This window comes from Trichoderma ghanense (assembly GCF_004382785.1).
Source record: "Trichoderma ghanense strain CCMA-1212 chromosome Unknown scaffold_3, whole genome shotgun sequence".
NCBI lineage: Eukaryota > Fungi > Ascomycota > Sordariomycetes > Hypocreales > Hypocreaceae > Trichoderma > Trichoderma ghanense.
Window position 1 is genome coordinate 1968606 of NW_027395666.1, and position 14095 is coordinate 1982700.

A 14095-nucleotide genomic window follows, 5' to 3' on the forward strand; every position below is an offset into this window, starting at 1 on the left:
CAAACAGTCAAGCGATTGCTATGGCACTCCCAGCCCTGTATACATGCAGGTAGACAATCCCATAGCCAAAAGAATATACCCTGCGAGATGCTGATCTGTATTCCTGTGACCAACTCCGTCCGTTTTGAGCCCTGACAACCCTTATACCATTATGCAAGGCACATTGTCTGTGCTCGATCTGCAACTCCACCCAATTACCAGGCGATATTCCGTCCTAGTCTCTACATTCCAAAAAACGCCAGTTGTTCGTGGTCGTCAATGCTTTTCCCCCACGTAAAACATTTCGTCTTCCTCTGCCATCCGTCCAAGAATGAGGCTCTGGATCATGAGCTCGTCACACAGCACACGAATGTTCCTCGTCACCGACGGCGCCTGTGATCTCCGCCGTTTCTTTCCCGTGGATTCTGATATCGTGAGCACCGAGTCCACCGTGCCAATCGACTCATCCATATACAGCCAGGTAAACGGCTCGCCCGCCTTCTCTTGCGCGTCCAAGAGTTCGCGAGCCTGCTGTATCGTTGACGCCCAGGAGATGGAAGGCCCCAGCGCCTGGGCGAGAAACATGTACGGCCGCTTCTCTAGGTCCGTCTTCTTCTTCTTTCCCTCGCTCCGGGTCCTCGCATCGTCCACAACTGCGAGGAGCTTCTCACCTGCAAGTAACTTTGGCCGATGTTCGACCATCTCCGTGAGCCTGGCCTCCACCACGTCGTATCGACGCAAGCATCTAGACCTTACGGCGTTCCCCAGAACAGCAGACGATCCTGCTGCAAGGAGATAGGGCTCCCAGTCAATCAGGACCCCCTTGTTGAGGCACGTTATGATCCACTGGTACGCCAGACAGGGCAGGCCCAAAGCCAACGCTTGCATGTACTTGACCTTACGCGAGTGTTTGTCTGCTACCAAGGCAGTAAACCCATAGAGCAGACTAGTCTTGGAAAGACTCAGAGATGCTCCGTTAGCAGTGGCTGGTACGTCGTAGGTGCTCATGACGGAAGAAGGCTCAAACAGCTCCTCAAAACCAGATTCCAAGATCAGGCCACCAGCCTGCTTGATCTTCGTTTCCAGATTAGCGCGCGTCTTTTGACTCTCCTTGTCGGGAGACATTGATATGGCAAACACCATGCCCTCGAACAGTCTTCGTCCGCGAAACGTAGATCCAATGCTTTGCTTGAATATCCTACTTGATCTCAAGGAAGAGATACCCATCTCGAGAGCACTGCTGGGTGGTGATTGCTGCAGCTCGTCGGTAGAACTGGGGTTCGCGCCTGCAGACGGCATATTCGTCTTCGCCGCCTTCACGGCTCCCTGCGGCGTCTTTTCCCTCGATACCCGCTCTGGATTTCGAGTCCGCATCTTGCGATTCTGAGCCGGAGAAGACTGGTTGGTGGTGGGTTTCGGTTGGTCGGAAACCGGAGAGGCCTGTGTATCTGGCGTTATCTTATCTGAAACGACTGGCGTTGATATAGCCGTGAAGCTGGACGACGTATGATGCCTCCGCTCTGCTACACGGGCGCGCACAGGTGTAAGCGGTGCCCGCTCGCTCCTCTGAGTCATGACAGATGTTGCTACAGTCGCTGCGGAATGCGACCTCGTAGGTGACAGTTTCGGGAGCTCTGGTTCTGCGCTGCCCGCCTCAATCTGCTCGCCATGTTCCACAAATCCATGAGACATGGGCTTACGATTTGATATAGGAGCTGCGTCGCTCGAACCTGCAAGAGCGCCCTTCCGTCCTTGAAGTTCCGGTTCAACCGATGACCTTTCGTTGGTTTCCGAAGAGGTGATAATCCTATTCCGACGCCGGCTTTGTGCTTGTCTACCGTAAACTCTCTGCGCGTGTCGACGAGGCGGAGGCAACGATGAGGATTCTACGTCGTTGTCGGCCTCCTTGTCTCCCGCCTCGGTCTCGACGAGGGTCGGGAGCTCTGGTTCGGAGGCCAATGGAGCACCGCGCTGAGCCACTGCGGATAGAGATCTCACAGGACTAGTAGCGGGAACCATATCCTCAGAGGCAGACTCCTTATTTCTTCTGCCTGATCGAACAGCCCCGATCCTTTTGCTGCCATCGCCTGATATCGCATCTCGTGGAGTCGCTTTGGTAGACCCAGCTGATAGACTCTGCTCGAGCAAACTTGATCCTTTCTGAGGACTGTGCGAGCCAGTACGTGTCTTGGCATGCTGCAGTTGATCTGAAGCTGATGGATTGAGAGTGCGGTCCTCTCCCTCGCCGCCTGACGACAGCTTTCTTCTCTTACGATTCCGACCTTCGCCCGAATCTTGCCGCGGAGGTATGGGTACCCTCACTTTCTCCATCTCCTCCGCAGCCTGAAGCCTGATCTTGTCCATCTTCTTCTTGCGCCTCATCCTTATAACGGCATCGTCCGGGTCGCTGTCAATGCTCAGCTCCTTCGGCGGGGCTCTCACTATCGCTTTACGCTCTTGAGACTTCTTCATCGGCTCATAGTAAGATTGAAGTTGAGCAGGGGGTTGCCGATTTCCAAACGACTTCAGCGGCTGGATTGTTGGTGACTCCGGAATCATGTCGTCTTGAGGGTCTCCGTCTTCGTCTTCGTTAATCACCTCTTCCCGAATCGGGGACACTCTAGGCTTTCGAGTAGTCGTGGCGACAGTAGTCAATCGACTGGGGCTCGACGTATGCAGAACGGTAGGCGAGGATACATTGTCGCGACGCTTCAGAGGAGACGTCGGCATCGTGTTCAAGGACATTGCGTCGGTCAGCATTGCCGGCGACGGCCGCGACGACGTAGGGCTGTGGTGCTTCATAGCCGAGGTTACCGCAGGTGTCTGCTCGAACAGCTGTGTGCCTGCAAAAGGAACGCCGGCGCCCCCATTGTGCTGCATAGCAAATGGATTCTTCGCCGGGAGTGGTGTCTCTGGCAAGAGAGCGCCGGGTTTCAATGGGGTGTAGGCATGGCTCGACCGCTGCTGCGACGTCAAGTCCGGCGCCCTCCATTCGCCTCGAGTGTTCTCAAAGCCCGCATCTTCAGAGACCTGTGATGACGGACGCACGCCAGGGCTCAAGTTTCCGAAATTGACGGCACCGGTATCGTCAGCCTGCAGCGTCTTCTCGGGCTCGTCGTGCAGAGGCAGGGTGTCGGGCGGCGGGCTCGATTCAGGAGGTCGGTAGAATTGGCCATAGTCTTGCTCTGTATTTTCCTGCGTGGGCGTGTACTGTGATGTGTCCATCTCCTTTGCTCGTGGTCCCCCAGCGCCAGTTGGCAAGGCAGGAGGCTTGTCGTTCGGATTGCGGGTATCGTCGTTGTGTGGAGAGGTCGAAGATGGTGCATTTCGATTGAACGGGCTGCTGGCGGCTATGACAGCATCTTCCGAGTCCCGTTCGCGCAGCCCCGGTCGAGCTGGTGGTGGGCGAGACCGGGGTGCTTCGCGTCCCACTCGGTGAGTGCCGCCTGTGAAATTGTTCACATCGCCATGGGCAGTGGCAACGGCTTCCTGTGGCGCAAGTTGCCGTTGGTTCTGTCATTTTTCACATTGTCCCGTCAGCTTTCACGTGTCTCTCGCTGCGAACCTGGCTCCATCAAATAGCAGTATATACGGCACACAAAAGACAGGGCTTCCCCATAGACACGGGGCCAGAAAATACGCGTTACAGGGGCCTGCACAAACCTCGAGGCCATCTCGCCGTCGCCCTCTTCGCCTCGGATCGTCATCATCAGCGTGCCAACCTCGCAGCGCGTCTCCAGCACCTCCCCCAACGCTCTCGCTCTGGCTCCCGATCCCGGCCGGTGGCTGCGAGGCAAGGGTTTCGTCAAACTGCTGTCATTGGTCGAAATGCTGGTCAGCGCGCGCAAAACGCAAACGCGGGATGCATGTCATGACCCCCGGTCTGGTCGTGGCTGAGCTACGTACCGCTGCAGGCTGGAACTCTGCCTTCAAGGCCTCGAGGATGAGTTGGCTGTCTTGCGACTCCACGGTTTCTTCCAGCAGCAATTGGTCGGCTCGCGTCGCCGGCCGTGATGGTGACATTATGGGAGCATCTTTTCCTCTGGCGTCTGAGGGAGAGGGAGGAAGTTAGTGGTTTGTTCGGAGATTCGTTTCGCAAAGGGTCTGGCGGGGCGCTTGCAAGTGAATCCGAGTGACAGTGAACGAAGTCTCAACGCCACAGTAACGCGGTATCACGTGCGAGCCATCAGTGCTGTTTTACTTCTAGGCAACCACCGACTTTTTGATCCCTTGAACCATCTACTGGCAGTTGTGGCTTCAGTAGGCAAAGAATAGCTTCAACTTGACGTTTGAATGAACTGACCAACTCGATGATCCCATCAGGATGCTGCATCAACGTCGTTCCTCATGCTACCTCTCGACTCGAGCAACTCCGTCCAACACAACCCTCATATTAAATACGGAGTATGTCATCCATCAAATACAAAAGAAACTGGGTATACATCTCTCTATATCATAACCATCATGAAAACTCATCGTCATCATCCCCCCAATCTCCCCCCGAATAATCGACAGGAGACTTGCCCGCCCACTTGTTGTTCTGCGAACCTGCAACTGGCCTTGTCGACGCTGACCCTCCCGAGAACAGCGGAGCAGGGGCCATGTTAGTCGAGTATTGCTGCTGCGAGGGATTGTTAAAAGCGTTGCCTTGACTAAACGTCTGGCTGCTTGACGGCTGATCCATAGGAAACTGCTGGCCACAGGCCTGCATCCCAAACTCATTGGCCCCGGGAATCGGCTGAGGAATGGGCACGGGAGGGAACGTCTGCTGCGGCTGCTGAGCCACGGGAGTTTGGGCCGCGGATTTGGAGCCGCTGCTCTTGAACCACTTTCCCCACGACTTCCTATTCTCCTTGCCGCTGGACGTGGGAGACGTCTGTTGAGACGTTTGCAGCGGTGGTAGAGGAGCGGGCTGTGCTGCTGAGGGAGATGCGGGAAGAGCCTGGGACACTCTCTGCTGAGGTTGTTGCCGTAGCTGATATTGCTGCGGTTGAGGCTGTGCATTCTGATCAAGCGGTTGAAATCCTTGCATGGGCATCGCATGACTTTGACTTTGGCCTGGTTGCATGATCGGGCCTCCCTGGATCAAGACAGGAGCTGGCTGTGGCGCAATGTTCATGTGGGGAGCTTGACCATAGGCCAACGGCTGTCCCTGAGGGGGCACCTGCTGCTGTACTGGCATTCTTTGGCCTTGGAGAACATTCTGCTGAACCGGCTGTTGCGGCCCGCCCTTATCCAGCGGAGAAGCAAGCGTGTCGAAAGGCGGTGGCTTGGTAAGAGCCTTTCTCTGCTTGACCTTTAACGGAGACACGGCTGCGGCGCCATGCTGCGACTCGTCATGCTCCTCGATACTAGTTAGGAGATGACTAGAAGCCGATGGCCCGACACCCGTGGGCAACTGCGGCCCCATCTGGTTGGGCACATCAGAGAAAGACCCGATGCTGGGTCTCACTTGACGTGAAGATTGCGATCTCTGGACTCCACCTGGTCTCTGATCTGGGCTTGGTTGCGGCTGAGCATGAGGCTGCGGAGATGCCATCTCCTGCGAACCACCCTGCATCGCATACGCCAGCTGCTGCTGCTGCTGCTGCTGCTGCTGCGGCAATGAATGTCTCTTGAACCTGTCTTGCGTCGCACCAACAGGAGGTATGTAAGGGGGCTTCACGTTAGAACCTGAAGCGCTGGTGGAGACTGGAGACTGGGGTGGTTCTTGAGGAGGAGGTCTTCCTATAGATCCGTTCGAGGGAGGTACCGAGGATGAACCCCGAGAGCTGGGCGTGGAAGGAAAATAAGAGTTCATGGCATTCTGAGATGAGAATGAACCCACAGATCCTCTCCTTGACTCAAGCGGTGAAGGGGTTTCCAGAGGGAGCGCTCCGGATGACTGGCTTTCCGACCGAGACCGTATAGGCGACACTGGTAGGATTTCGTCTTGAGTTGCCCGCCGCTGAATAGGCCGCGGCTGTGGTGGAGGTGTTTGATAGCTCGCAAAATTAGCATAGACGCCTGGATAAGCAACGCTTTGTGGTCTTGATGGCTGGGAGGTTTGTGCTGGAGAGACGCTCTGTCGCGCATCGCCTCCCGGCTGGTAAGAGGCTCGACGTTGCTGCTGAAGCTGCTGTGCCGGCCCAGTCGTGGCTGAACGGGGCGCCATTCCAGCCGGTACTATCGCGGCTCCAGAAGGCGGAGGGCCTGTCCTGATGGGTATCTGTTGCGGCCGGCCTAGAGTGGGTTCCCGTCGTTGATGCTGAAGGACTGGCATCGCGCTTGCAGGCCTCATTGGTTGTTGGCTTTGGAGCGGCCCATAAGGGGGTATTACCGGCGGACCATCGTCGATTGGATATGGAGCTGTGGAAGTACGAGCAATTGGTGAATGAGGCATTGGGAACGGCTCTGTTGGATAGGGAGGTTCAGCTGCGACTTTGAGCGGAACTGGTGGTGCAGCATATTGCTGGGAGATTTGTAGTTTGCACTGCGGAGGGTCTGGTGCTGTAGTGTATGGTCTCTGGATAGGAGCTGGAGGTTGAGCCGTGGTAATGCCAGAAGCTTGCTTAGCCGGAGCTGGAGGGTTCTGCTGCGGCAATTGCTGAACAAACGGTGCTGGTGCTGGCCCTGGACCGGGCGCCGGGGTCATAGACGGCGGATGTTGTCCATGGGCAACGAACTGATATCCCGACGCTCGGCCATCTTTCAAAGGCGTTTCTGCACTGGACCCCTGTTCCTGTCCTTTCGCGGCAGCGTGTCTATCGGGCGACTGTCCCGGCCTCCCCCGGGCAGGCCGAAGAACAGATGGATACTTGACCACACCAACCCCAGAGCCATCCTGAGGAACTGCATCATTCTGCCCCTGGGGAGCCAAAGGGGGAGTTGGCGTCGTCGCCGGCGGTTGCTGCTGTATACCAGAGTTTCGAGGCGACCCATTCCTGGCTGGCTTCAGTACAGATGGAACCCTCCTTTGGTCTACCTGCGGCGCAGAGGCAGTACTCGGCCTCATGCTCATGTTGAGCGACCCCTCTCGCTGCAATGCAGGACTCATGATCCGTGCCGGAAACGAGTTCGTCGGCTGTATGGTCTGCTGAGGAGCTTGGCCCGGCGCAAAAGGTTGGTAGTCGTCCTGCTTCTGTCCCGTAACGGCATACGCATTATAAGTTGCGCTGGACTCTCGCAGCGTCGGTTTCCGGGCAATCTTGAACGGCGTTGGGGCGTCACCGCTCTGTTCCTGGGTCGGGCCGTGAGCCTCGTTCTGCTGTTGTCGTCGCAGCTCCATCTGCAATTCCTCATCTTCCCTCCTCTTGCGCTCTTCCTGTCTCTTCTTGACCTCCCGCTGCCGCTCCTCCTGCTGCCGTCTAACCTCCTGTCTCCGCAGCTCCAGCTTCTGCTCCTCGGTCAATCTTTCTTCTCTCACAGCCCCCTCCTCCGGCGGTGTCACCTCAGCCGGCAGCTCCACAAAGCCAGGTCGCGGTTCCGTTTCAATCGGCGCCATGACATAGTTATCGGCCAGCTCAATGGGATCCGGGTTCATCTCCGCACGAGAAGGCGCCGTGTGTTCCGTCGGCATCTCGGGCACCGTGCCCACGGGATCAAACTGCAGGTGCATGGGCACGGCAGTCTCAGCCGGCAGCTCAAACATATCATAGCTGTAGCCTCCGTCTATTGGCGCGCTGGCCTCTCCCACGATGTCATCTCCCACAATGAATTCCTGCGGAGACACCACCGCTGCCGGATCATGATACTGTATCATAGGCGGTGGCGGCTCGACAGCGCGTTCGTCCACGGCCGTCGTAGATCCAGTAGCAACCGTCTCGCTCGTCTGCACCATCGGCGTCGTGTTCTGGCTCACCAGAGGACTAACACCTCTGTTGTCCGTCTGCTGTCCGCCATTCCGCTCCCCTCCCACCACCGTCCTCCTCGCCGCCTCTTCCTCCTCCTCCACCAGCGGGCTGACATCCGTATACGTTCCCGGGCCCAGGAACATAAAGTTCTCTGGCTGAAAGACCCCCTCCTCCTCTGCCTCCGCCTCCGGCTCCTCCTCCACCCGAGCGTCCTCGTCCTTCGCAAAGTCGTCGTCCCAGACCGCGCTCACGGGCCGCGCCGTCGCCGACATGCGCGACCGCCACCCGTCCCTGTCCTCTCGAGCAGCCGCCCGGCCGGGGACCCCGCCGACGCTGGCATGCCGCTTGACCTGCTGCTGCGACTCGAGGCGCTCCTCGGGCGCGAGGTCCGGTGCCGGCGACGAGGCGTCGATGTAGTCGGGGAACTCGTCGCCCGCGCTGGGGAAGTGATACTGGACGTGGCCGGTGGGCTTGTAGCGGTAGAGCCATCGACTGCCATCGTAGTCCCACTCCCAACCGGCGGGGAGGGTGGCCATGATCAGGCGCCGCCGCCGCCGCTGCTGCTGCTCTGCTTCTTCAATCCAACAAGCAACGGACGCAGAAGCCGCCTCTACCAGTCCGTATCATGAAGTGGAATTTGAAGAGCAGGATGTTGAATCTCTGGAGAAAGTGTCGTACTTTCGAAGCGGGTCGTTTTCGTTCAGCCGCACCGTTGTCGCATCGCCGCCGGAGAGCCGTCCAACAATATGCATGGGAAGCGCTGGATGTATGATTCAATCGCCAAATAGCTCCAAAAGCCCAAAGAAACAGATCACAGAGCGAGTATTCAGTATTTCGCGCCGGATGGAATCGGAGCAAAAAAGAACAAACCAACGGAAAGAGAACAAAGAAAGACAACAGCTCGCTCTGCCAAGGGTCCAGAAAGAAAAAAGCAAAGAGTTTAAAAATAAATATCGAAAGCTGACAGACAGGCAAGCTGAGGATCATCCCGCTCCCTTTACTAGGACTATGGTATCCAAGCCACTGCGGCTGGGGCTTGATATTGGGGCTATTGGCTGCCGGGCGGGGAACTCCAGATCTAATGGACGCCTCGTTGGGCGCGCTTTGGGCGAGACAAGCTGGCCTCTAGTCCGCTCTTCTTTGACCAGGGAGATTCCTGCAGGAGGCGGCCTTTATTGAATAGGATCCTTGATCAACGTCCGTGTCATTCACACAATCACGAAGCTATGCTTTGTTCGCATATATCTCAGTTGTCGGTTGATTCGTATACCACGGTATAAACCATCATCTCAGTCATGTACATGGGCCGGCATTGACACCAGCATCACAGCCCCAAGGTAACGTTGTAGAATCTCCTTTGTTTCGGCGGAGTGAGTGTTTCATTCCATAGGTACAGTCTACTCTAACATGCATGTCATCCTAATCATTATATGATTTGCGGCATATTCCGCTGCCTTGATCCGTCAGTCAGAGCCAACGAGCATCACGATATCCCTTGTCCAAATCAAACCTACTGCGCCACCAGTATCCCAACCCACAACCTGACCATGGAGTTGTCATAGCCTGCAATGCTAAGCTTGCTCAATTGAAAAAAGGAAAGAAAAGAAGAAGAAGAAGAAGAAAGGTATTAGAGCGAATCGCTTAAAATAGAATCATCCAATGCCAATGCGTAAGGTTTGATTCCAGCAAACCATTCAATCTATGCTCTTGACTCATGAAGAAAGAAGAAAGGGGAGAAAAGGGACAAGAAGGGGGCTCGTCATCAGCTTCGCGGATGGGAAACAGCGCGGAGGCCATCGCAGGACTAGACCATGTCTTTGTTGCTCTGGGCGCTCCTCGTTCCACTTCGCGCGCGTCCAAAGATGCGAGACCGCGACTGCATCTGAGAGTCGGCCGACGTGACCGGGGCCAATCCTGTGCTAGACGCACGGGCAGCTGCTTCTTCCTCCTCCTGGAGTCCCCTCTCCTTCTCTCGGATGCTGGCCATTCTCTGCATAAGGACGTGTTCGCGTCGCTTCTCAAACACGTCTTGGAACCCTCCGGTGACGGGCTCCTGGTTCGGCACGCTGCGAATACTGCGCGTGCTAGAGGTGGCCCGAGGACGACCCTGAGGCGCGGCATCGTTGTTGCCGTTGTTTGCGGCCGGTTGAGGCAGATTCGCCCAGTACATAGGGTGCTCGCGGCTACCACCAGGATCGACCCTCAGCGGCGCCTCAATGCCCACCTGGACCATCTGATACATGAGTTCCGTGACAAACTTGTTATGCCGGTTCAGTCGAAGAAGCTCATTTTGGAAGCTGCTCTTGTGGAAGAAGACCATGTTCATGGTGCATGATCGTACTTGATTGAAGCCGGTCATTTCGGTGATGATGCTCGGCTGATAGTCCCGCTTGTTGTTCTTGACAAATTCCAGCATCCTGGCCTTGAGATCGTCAATCATGTGCGCCGGCGTGCCAAATCGCATCTCGAGGGGGATGACATCCGATAGACCGTTGGACCGCCTCTGGTTAAGAATGAAGAGCGTATTGAGAAGGGAGTTTGGTGCTTGAACAATATGGCCCTGCATCTTCTTGAATTCGGTATAGAGCAGCGAAATCTCCGTGACATAATAGTCGTCGCCCGTCAGTGTCGCTCCGGTGTTTCCGTAGATGGTGACCCGGTCGCCCACATCAAACGGATGCTTGATAAACACAAAGATGATGGACTGCAGGAACTCCTGGGCCGTCGCCTGTAGCATCCATGCTAGGCCGAGAATCGAAGAGCCCGCAGATGCAAGGCCGGCGGCTGTCGAATCGGAGAAGATGGCGACAAAGACGATGACGGCGATGGCCACAATGAGGAAAAGGAATACCTTGTCGAGCTTCTTAATCACGGAATCGAGGTCCTTGAGGGAGGCGGCGATAGCTTTCTTCTCCAAATGAATCTCGTTGCACACAGCCTCGAACTCGTCCATGGAGATGTCGCCGTTCAGGTCCTTGTCGAACATGCTAAAGGCCGCCTCAGCCTCCTCCATGCTCTCGAAGGCAACCTGCAGGTCCTCCAGATGCACCGTCTCGCGGCCCTCGCGCACTATGCTACGATAGATGAGGCGGGCAAGGGTGTGCGCCGACGCCGTGTTCCGTAGCAGCTCGGCCACGATTTTTCGAGGATGGTTGTTGTCGGCCCCCTTCCGGCCCAGAATATCATTGCCAACTCTGTTCGCAACATGGCCAACCTTGCCCAGAACATGGAGGGCGTTGTTGTGCAAAGCTCTCATGGGCGTCTGCAAGCCGCTGCTCGAGGCATTTCCAGCGCTGCCCTTCCAGAAGGTATCGGTGCTTTCAAGACATTTTTTCGCATACTCGAAGAGGCACACCAGCTGGCGGATGTCTGCCTTGTTGTTTTCGATGCGAGTGGCATACGTTCGCTGATGAAAGCTTTGGGCGATCCACTGAATGAGGATCTTCTCCACAAAGTTCAGCGTCGCCAACACGAACAGCGAGATGATGACTTTGTTGACGACGCTGATCCAGTGTATGTGAACCTTTTCCGACTCGCCGTCCGGGACGGGCGCGCGGTGGCTGTCCATGGTCGGCTTGAAGGAGATGAGGATGGCCAGGAACCACAAAAACATGGCCGTGTGAAGCTCGAGACGCTGTCCAATATCCCGCCACTTGGGGGCATTGGTCGACCCGACCATTCGAGCGACGGCGTGAAAGAGCGGCGGGATCAGATTCGTAATCATGCGTGTCACCCAGAGTGAGCACCACACAATCTCCAGCCAGATGCCAAACCACATAACGTAGACGCCGCCCGTGCCGCCCACGGCATGCTCGTTCCCATTGAACCTATACGTGCCGAGCAAGACGGGGGCGAGGAGCAGGGCAGCGCCCGGGATGAGGTAGATGATGTATCGAAAGAATCGCGGGAACTTGCTGATAAAGAGCCACAATTTATAGAGAGCGGCATCCGTGTTCTTTCTCTGAATCGGCACGGGATCCGCGTTGTGTTGGTTGAAAGCATCCTCAGGCTCGGGGCTGTGATGCCTATTCTTCGTCCGGGCCTTGGACGCTTGGTCATGTTCTTGGTTAGAGACCAGACGCTCAGCGCGAAGTAACTCGAGGTCGTCGTTGAGACGATTAGCCTCAGCCCGGTGATTAGTCGGGGTTACGCCGCCATTGGAGTCGTGAGTAGGGGCCAGTGTGTTGAGGGTGTTGAAGGTGTCGAGGGTCGGCGCCTCGTACTTTTCGTCGTACCGCTCTTCAACCTCGGCGCCATCCGTCTCACCGTACTGCTCTTCTATCCGCGCCATGTGGTGCTCTTCCATCCGGTCCATGTGGTGCTCGTCACTCCGGTCTGTCTCTGACGATACACAGCGCGGGTGAGAAGGTGGAGGGCCCGCAGGAGCATGATGAGCTGGGGGAGAAGCTGGAGAAGCTCCAGGAAACGGCTCCCCAGCCATGGTGAGGTGGGTGATGGACGAAACTGTCCCGCAGTTATCGAGGCGTCGATGGCAGCTGGCTGGGGCTCGGCTAAACCAGAAGGGTGGTGGGTAAATATGGGAAGAGGAACACCGTCGACGGCGGTTGATGTATATATGAGCAGACGACCAGATGCTAACAGGAGATGAAGATGAATGTACTGTGGACTATGGGTATATGATATGGGTTGATGTGCGAGCTAATCGTAGTAGTTAGAATGATAGCTGCCTGACATCGGATCCAGCGGGAGGCTCTCCGCAAGCCAGCGCGATAAAGTAGCTGCAGCACCCGATGCTGGAGATGCCAGGGACATGGACCAAACCGGACGCAAGCTCAGGGTTCAGGTTCAGCGGGCTGCCGAGACGATCGGCGTGGTGTTTGTTGGCCCGAGTGACGGCGGCTGTGGAGCAGTGACGAAACGATGCCGTTTGCTGGGTCCTCAAGCCCTGGGATGCGAGGCAGGGAAAAAGGAATGAGCAGCTGGAAAAGCGAGCGAGAGACGAAATCGTCAAGAACAAGCTTGATATTAAAGAACCAGACGGGCCAGAGCAGGAATCCACTTGTCTTAAAGAGCAGATGCCGAGAGAGGAAAGGGATCGTATGTACATACATGTCGAAGGCATTAAGTGAAGTTTTTTTTTTCCCCCCCCTCCTGATAGCCAGCGCTACGGACACGACTAATGCGGCTCGAGGAAAAATCGGCCCCCGTCGCGATGTCGCCCGTTCTGGAGTCGCTATCATGCCCGTTTTGTTCCCCCCTGTGGCGTCTGGTGGCGTCTAGTGCTTCTGCAGCGCCTTCAGGGCCGTCCTGCAGCCACCAATTCCCTCCATCTTCTGCCCTCCAACAGCGTCCAACTTGGCTCTATCTCGACTCTGTTCGTCCGCTAGTGCCGCCCCTTTCGAGGCGCCACGGAACAGAACACCTCGGGGGTGCCTGTTGCGGCCTAGCGCCGCGGTCGCTGCATCATGACAGAAGACACTGGAATTCTTCTCTCCCATCCCCAAACCACCTCGACCTTTTCCCAATTCCGCCCACCCTCGACTCGAGAAATGGGCAAGTCGACGAAGCCCTGGTCGAAATCTCCAGAATGGCCGAGGTCGACGTGGATCCAGTGGCCCACCGTCTGCTGCAGGATTTCCTTGATTTTCCCCCCTTCAGCTTTTTATACCTCTGGTGCTCGACAGGGTTTCTGACGATCGTGGTGGAGCTTCAGCATGCGGGACACGTTGGAGCACGGGGATTCGCATTCACCGATATATCCCAGAGATTGGCTTTCTTGGCTGACTCGATCTGCCCGGGTTTGGGGAGCTTGTGCGAGGATCCTGCTTCGAGGGCGGTGGTATCACGGCGGGGGCATGTCGTGCCAGGACATGCAGGTGGCCGCCGTGCAACAAACTGTCGGTTGGCTGATAACGAGATGCGCGATGGCCTCACTCGTACGGACCTTTGACCGCGTCTGCGGATGATCGGCCGCGTGCATACCGGCTACTCAAGCTAGTACTGCATGTAGGGGTTCATTTGTCTCCGAGCTGCTTTGCCCGCGGGAGGGCATGCCTCCAAGCCGCGAGATAGCACCGCACGCATTATCCGCCGCTTCCGCCTGCTTGAGTCGCAAGCTCCATCGCGGGAACCGCCTGGCACACGCTGCGTCAACGTCCAGCCTCAGGGCCTCAGCTCGGCTTGGCTACCGTCCGATCCAGCGCCGATTCCTCACTGTGCTACCGGCCGCGCGTGTCCTGCCGCTGCCCAGTCCGGGCCCGGATCCCTAGACTGTGGAATGGAGAATGCCCGATCTGTTCGCAGGCCTAGCCATGGCTCCGGAC

At 56.8% G+C, this 14095-nt stretch overlaps 3 protein-coding genes across 3 annotated transcripts; all 3 read right to left on the reverse strand.

The window, feature by feature from the left end:
* Positions 1–255: 255 nt before the first annotated feature.
* CCMA1212_003979 (DNA repair protein crb2) lies at positions 256–4002 on the reverse strand (the record flags this gene model as incomplete). The annotated part of the gene is made up of 3 exons (XM_073701306.1): positions 256–3492; positions 3643–3792; positions 3886–4002. 3 exons carry the CDS (start codon positions 4000–4002, stop codon positions 256–258), a joined length of 3504 nt encoding a protein of 1167 aa, XP_073560244.1.
* Positions 4003–4441: 439 nt separating this feature from the next.
* On the reverse strand, positions 4442–8347 carry CCMA1212_003980 (uncharacterized protein; the record flags this gene model as incomplete). Its single annotated transcript, XM_073701307.1, has 2 exons — positions 4442–5389; positions 6944–8347. The coding sequence occupies 2 exons, from the start codon at positions 8345–8347 to the stop codon at positions 4442–4444; spliced, it is 2352 nt and encodes a 783-aa protein (XP_073560828.1).
* A 1268-nt stretch (positions 8348–9615) lies between these two features.
* Positions 9616–12252, reverse strand: CCMA1212_003981 (uncharacterized protein; the record flags this gene model as incomplete). The annotated part of the gene is made up of 1 exon (XM_073701308.1): positions 9616–12252. One exon carries the CDS (start codon positions 12250–12252, stop codon positions 9616–9618), a length of 2637 nt encoding a protein of 878 aa, XP_073560420.1.
* Positions 12253–14095: the final 1843 nt, after the last annotated feature.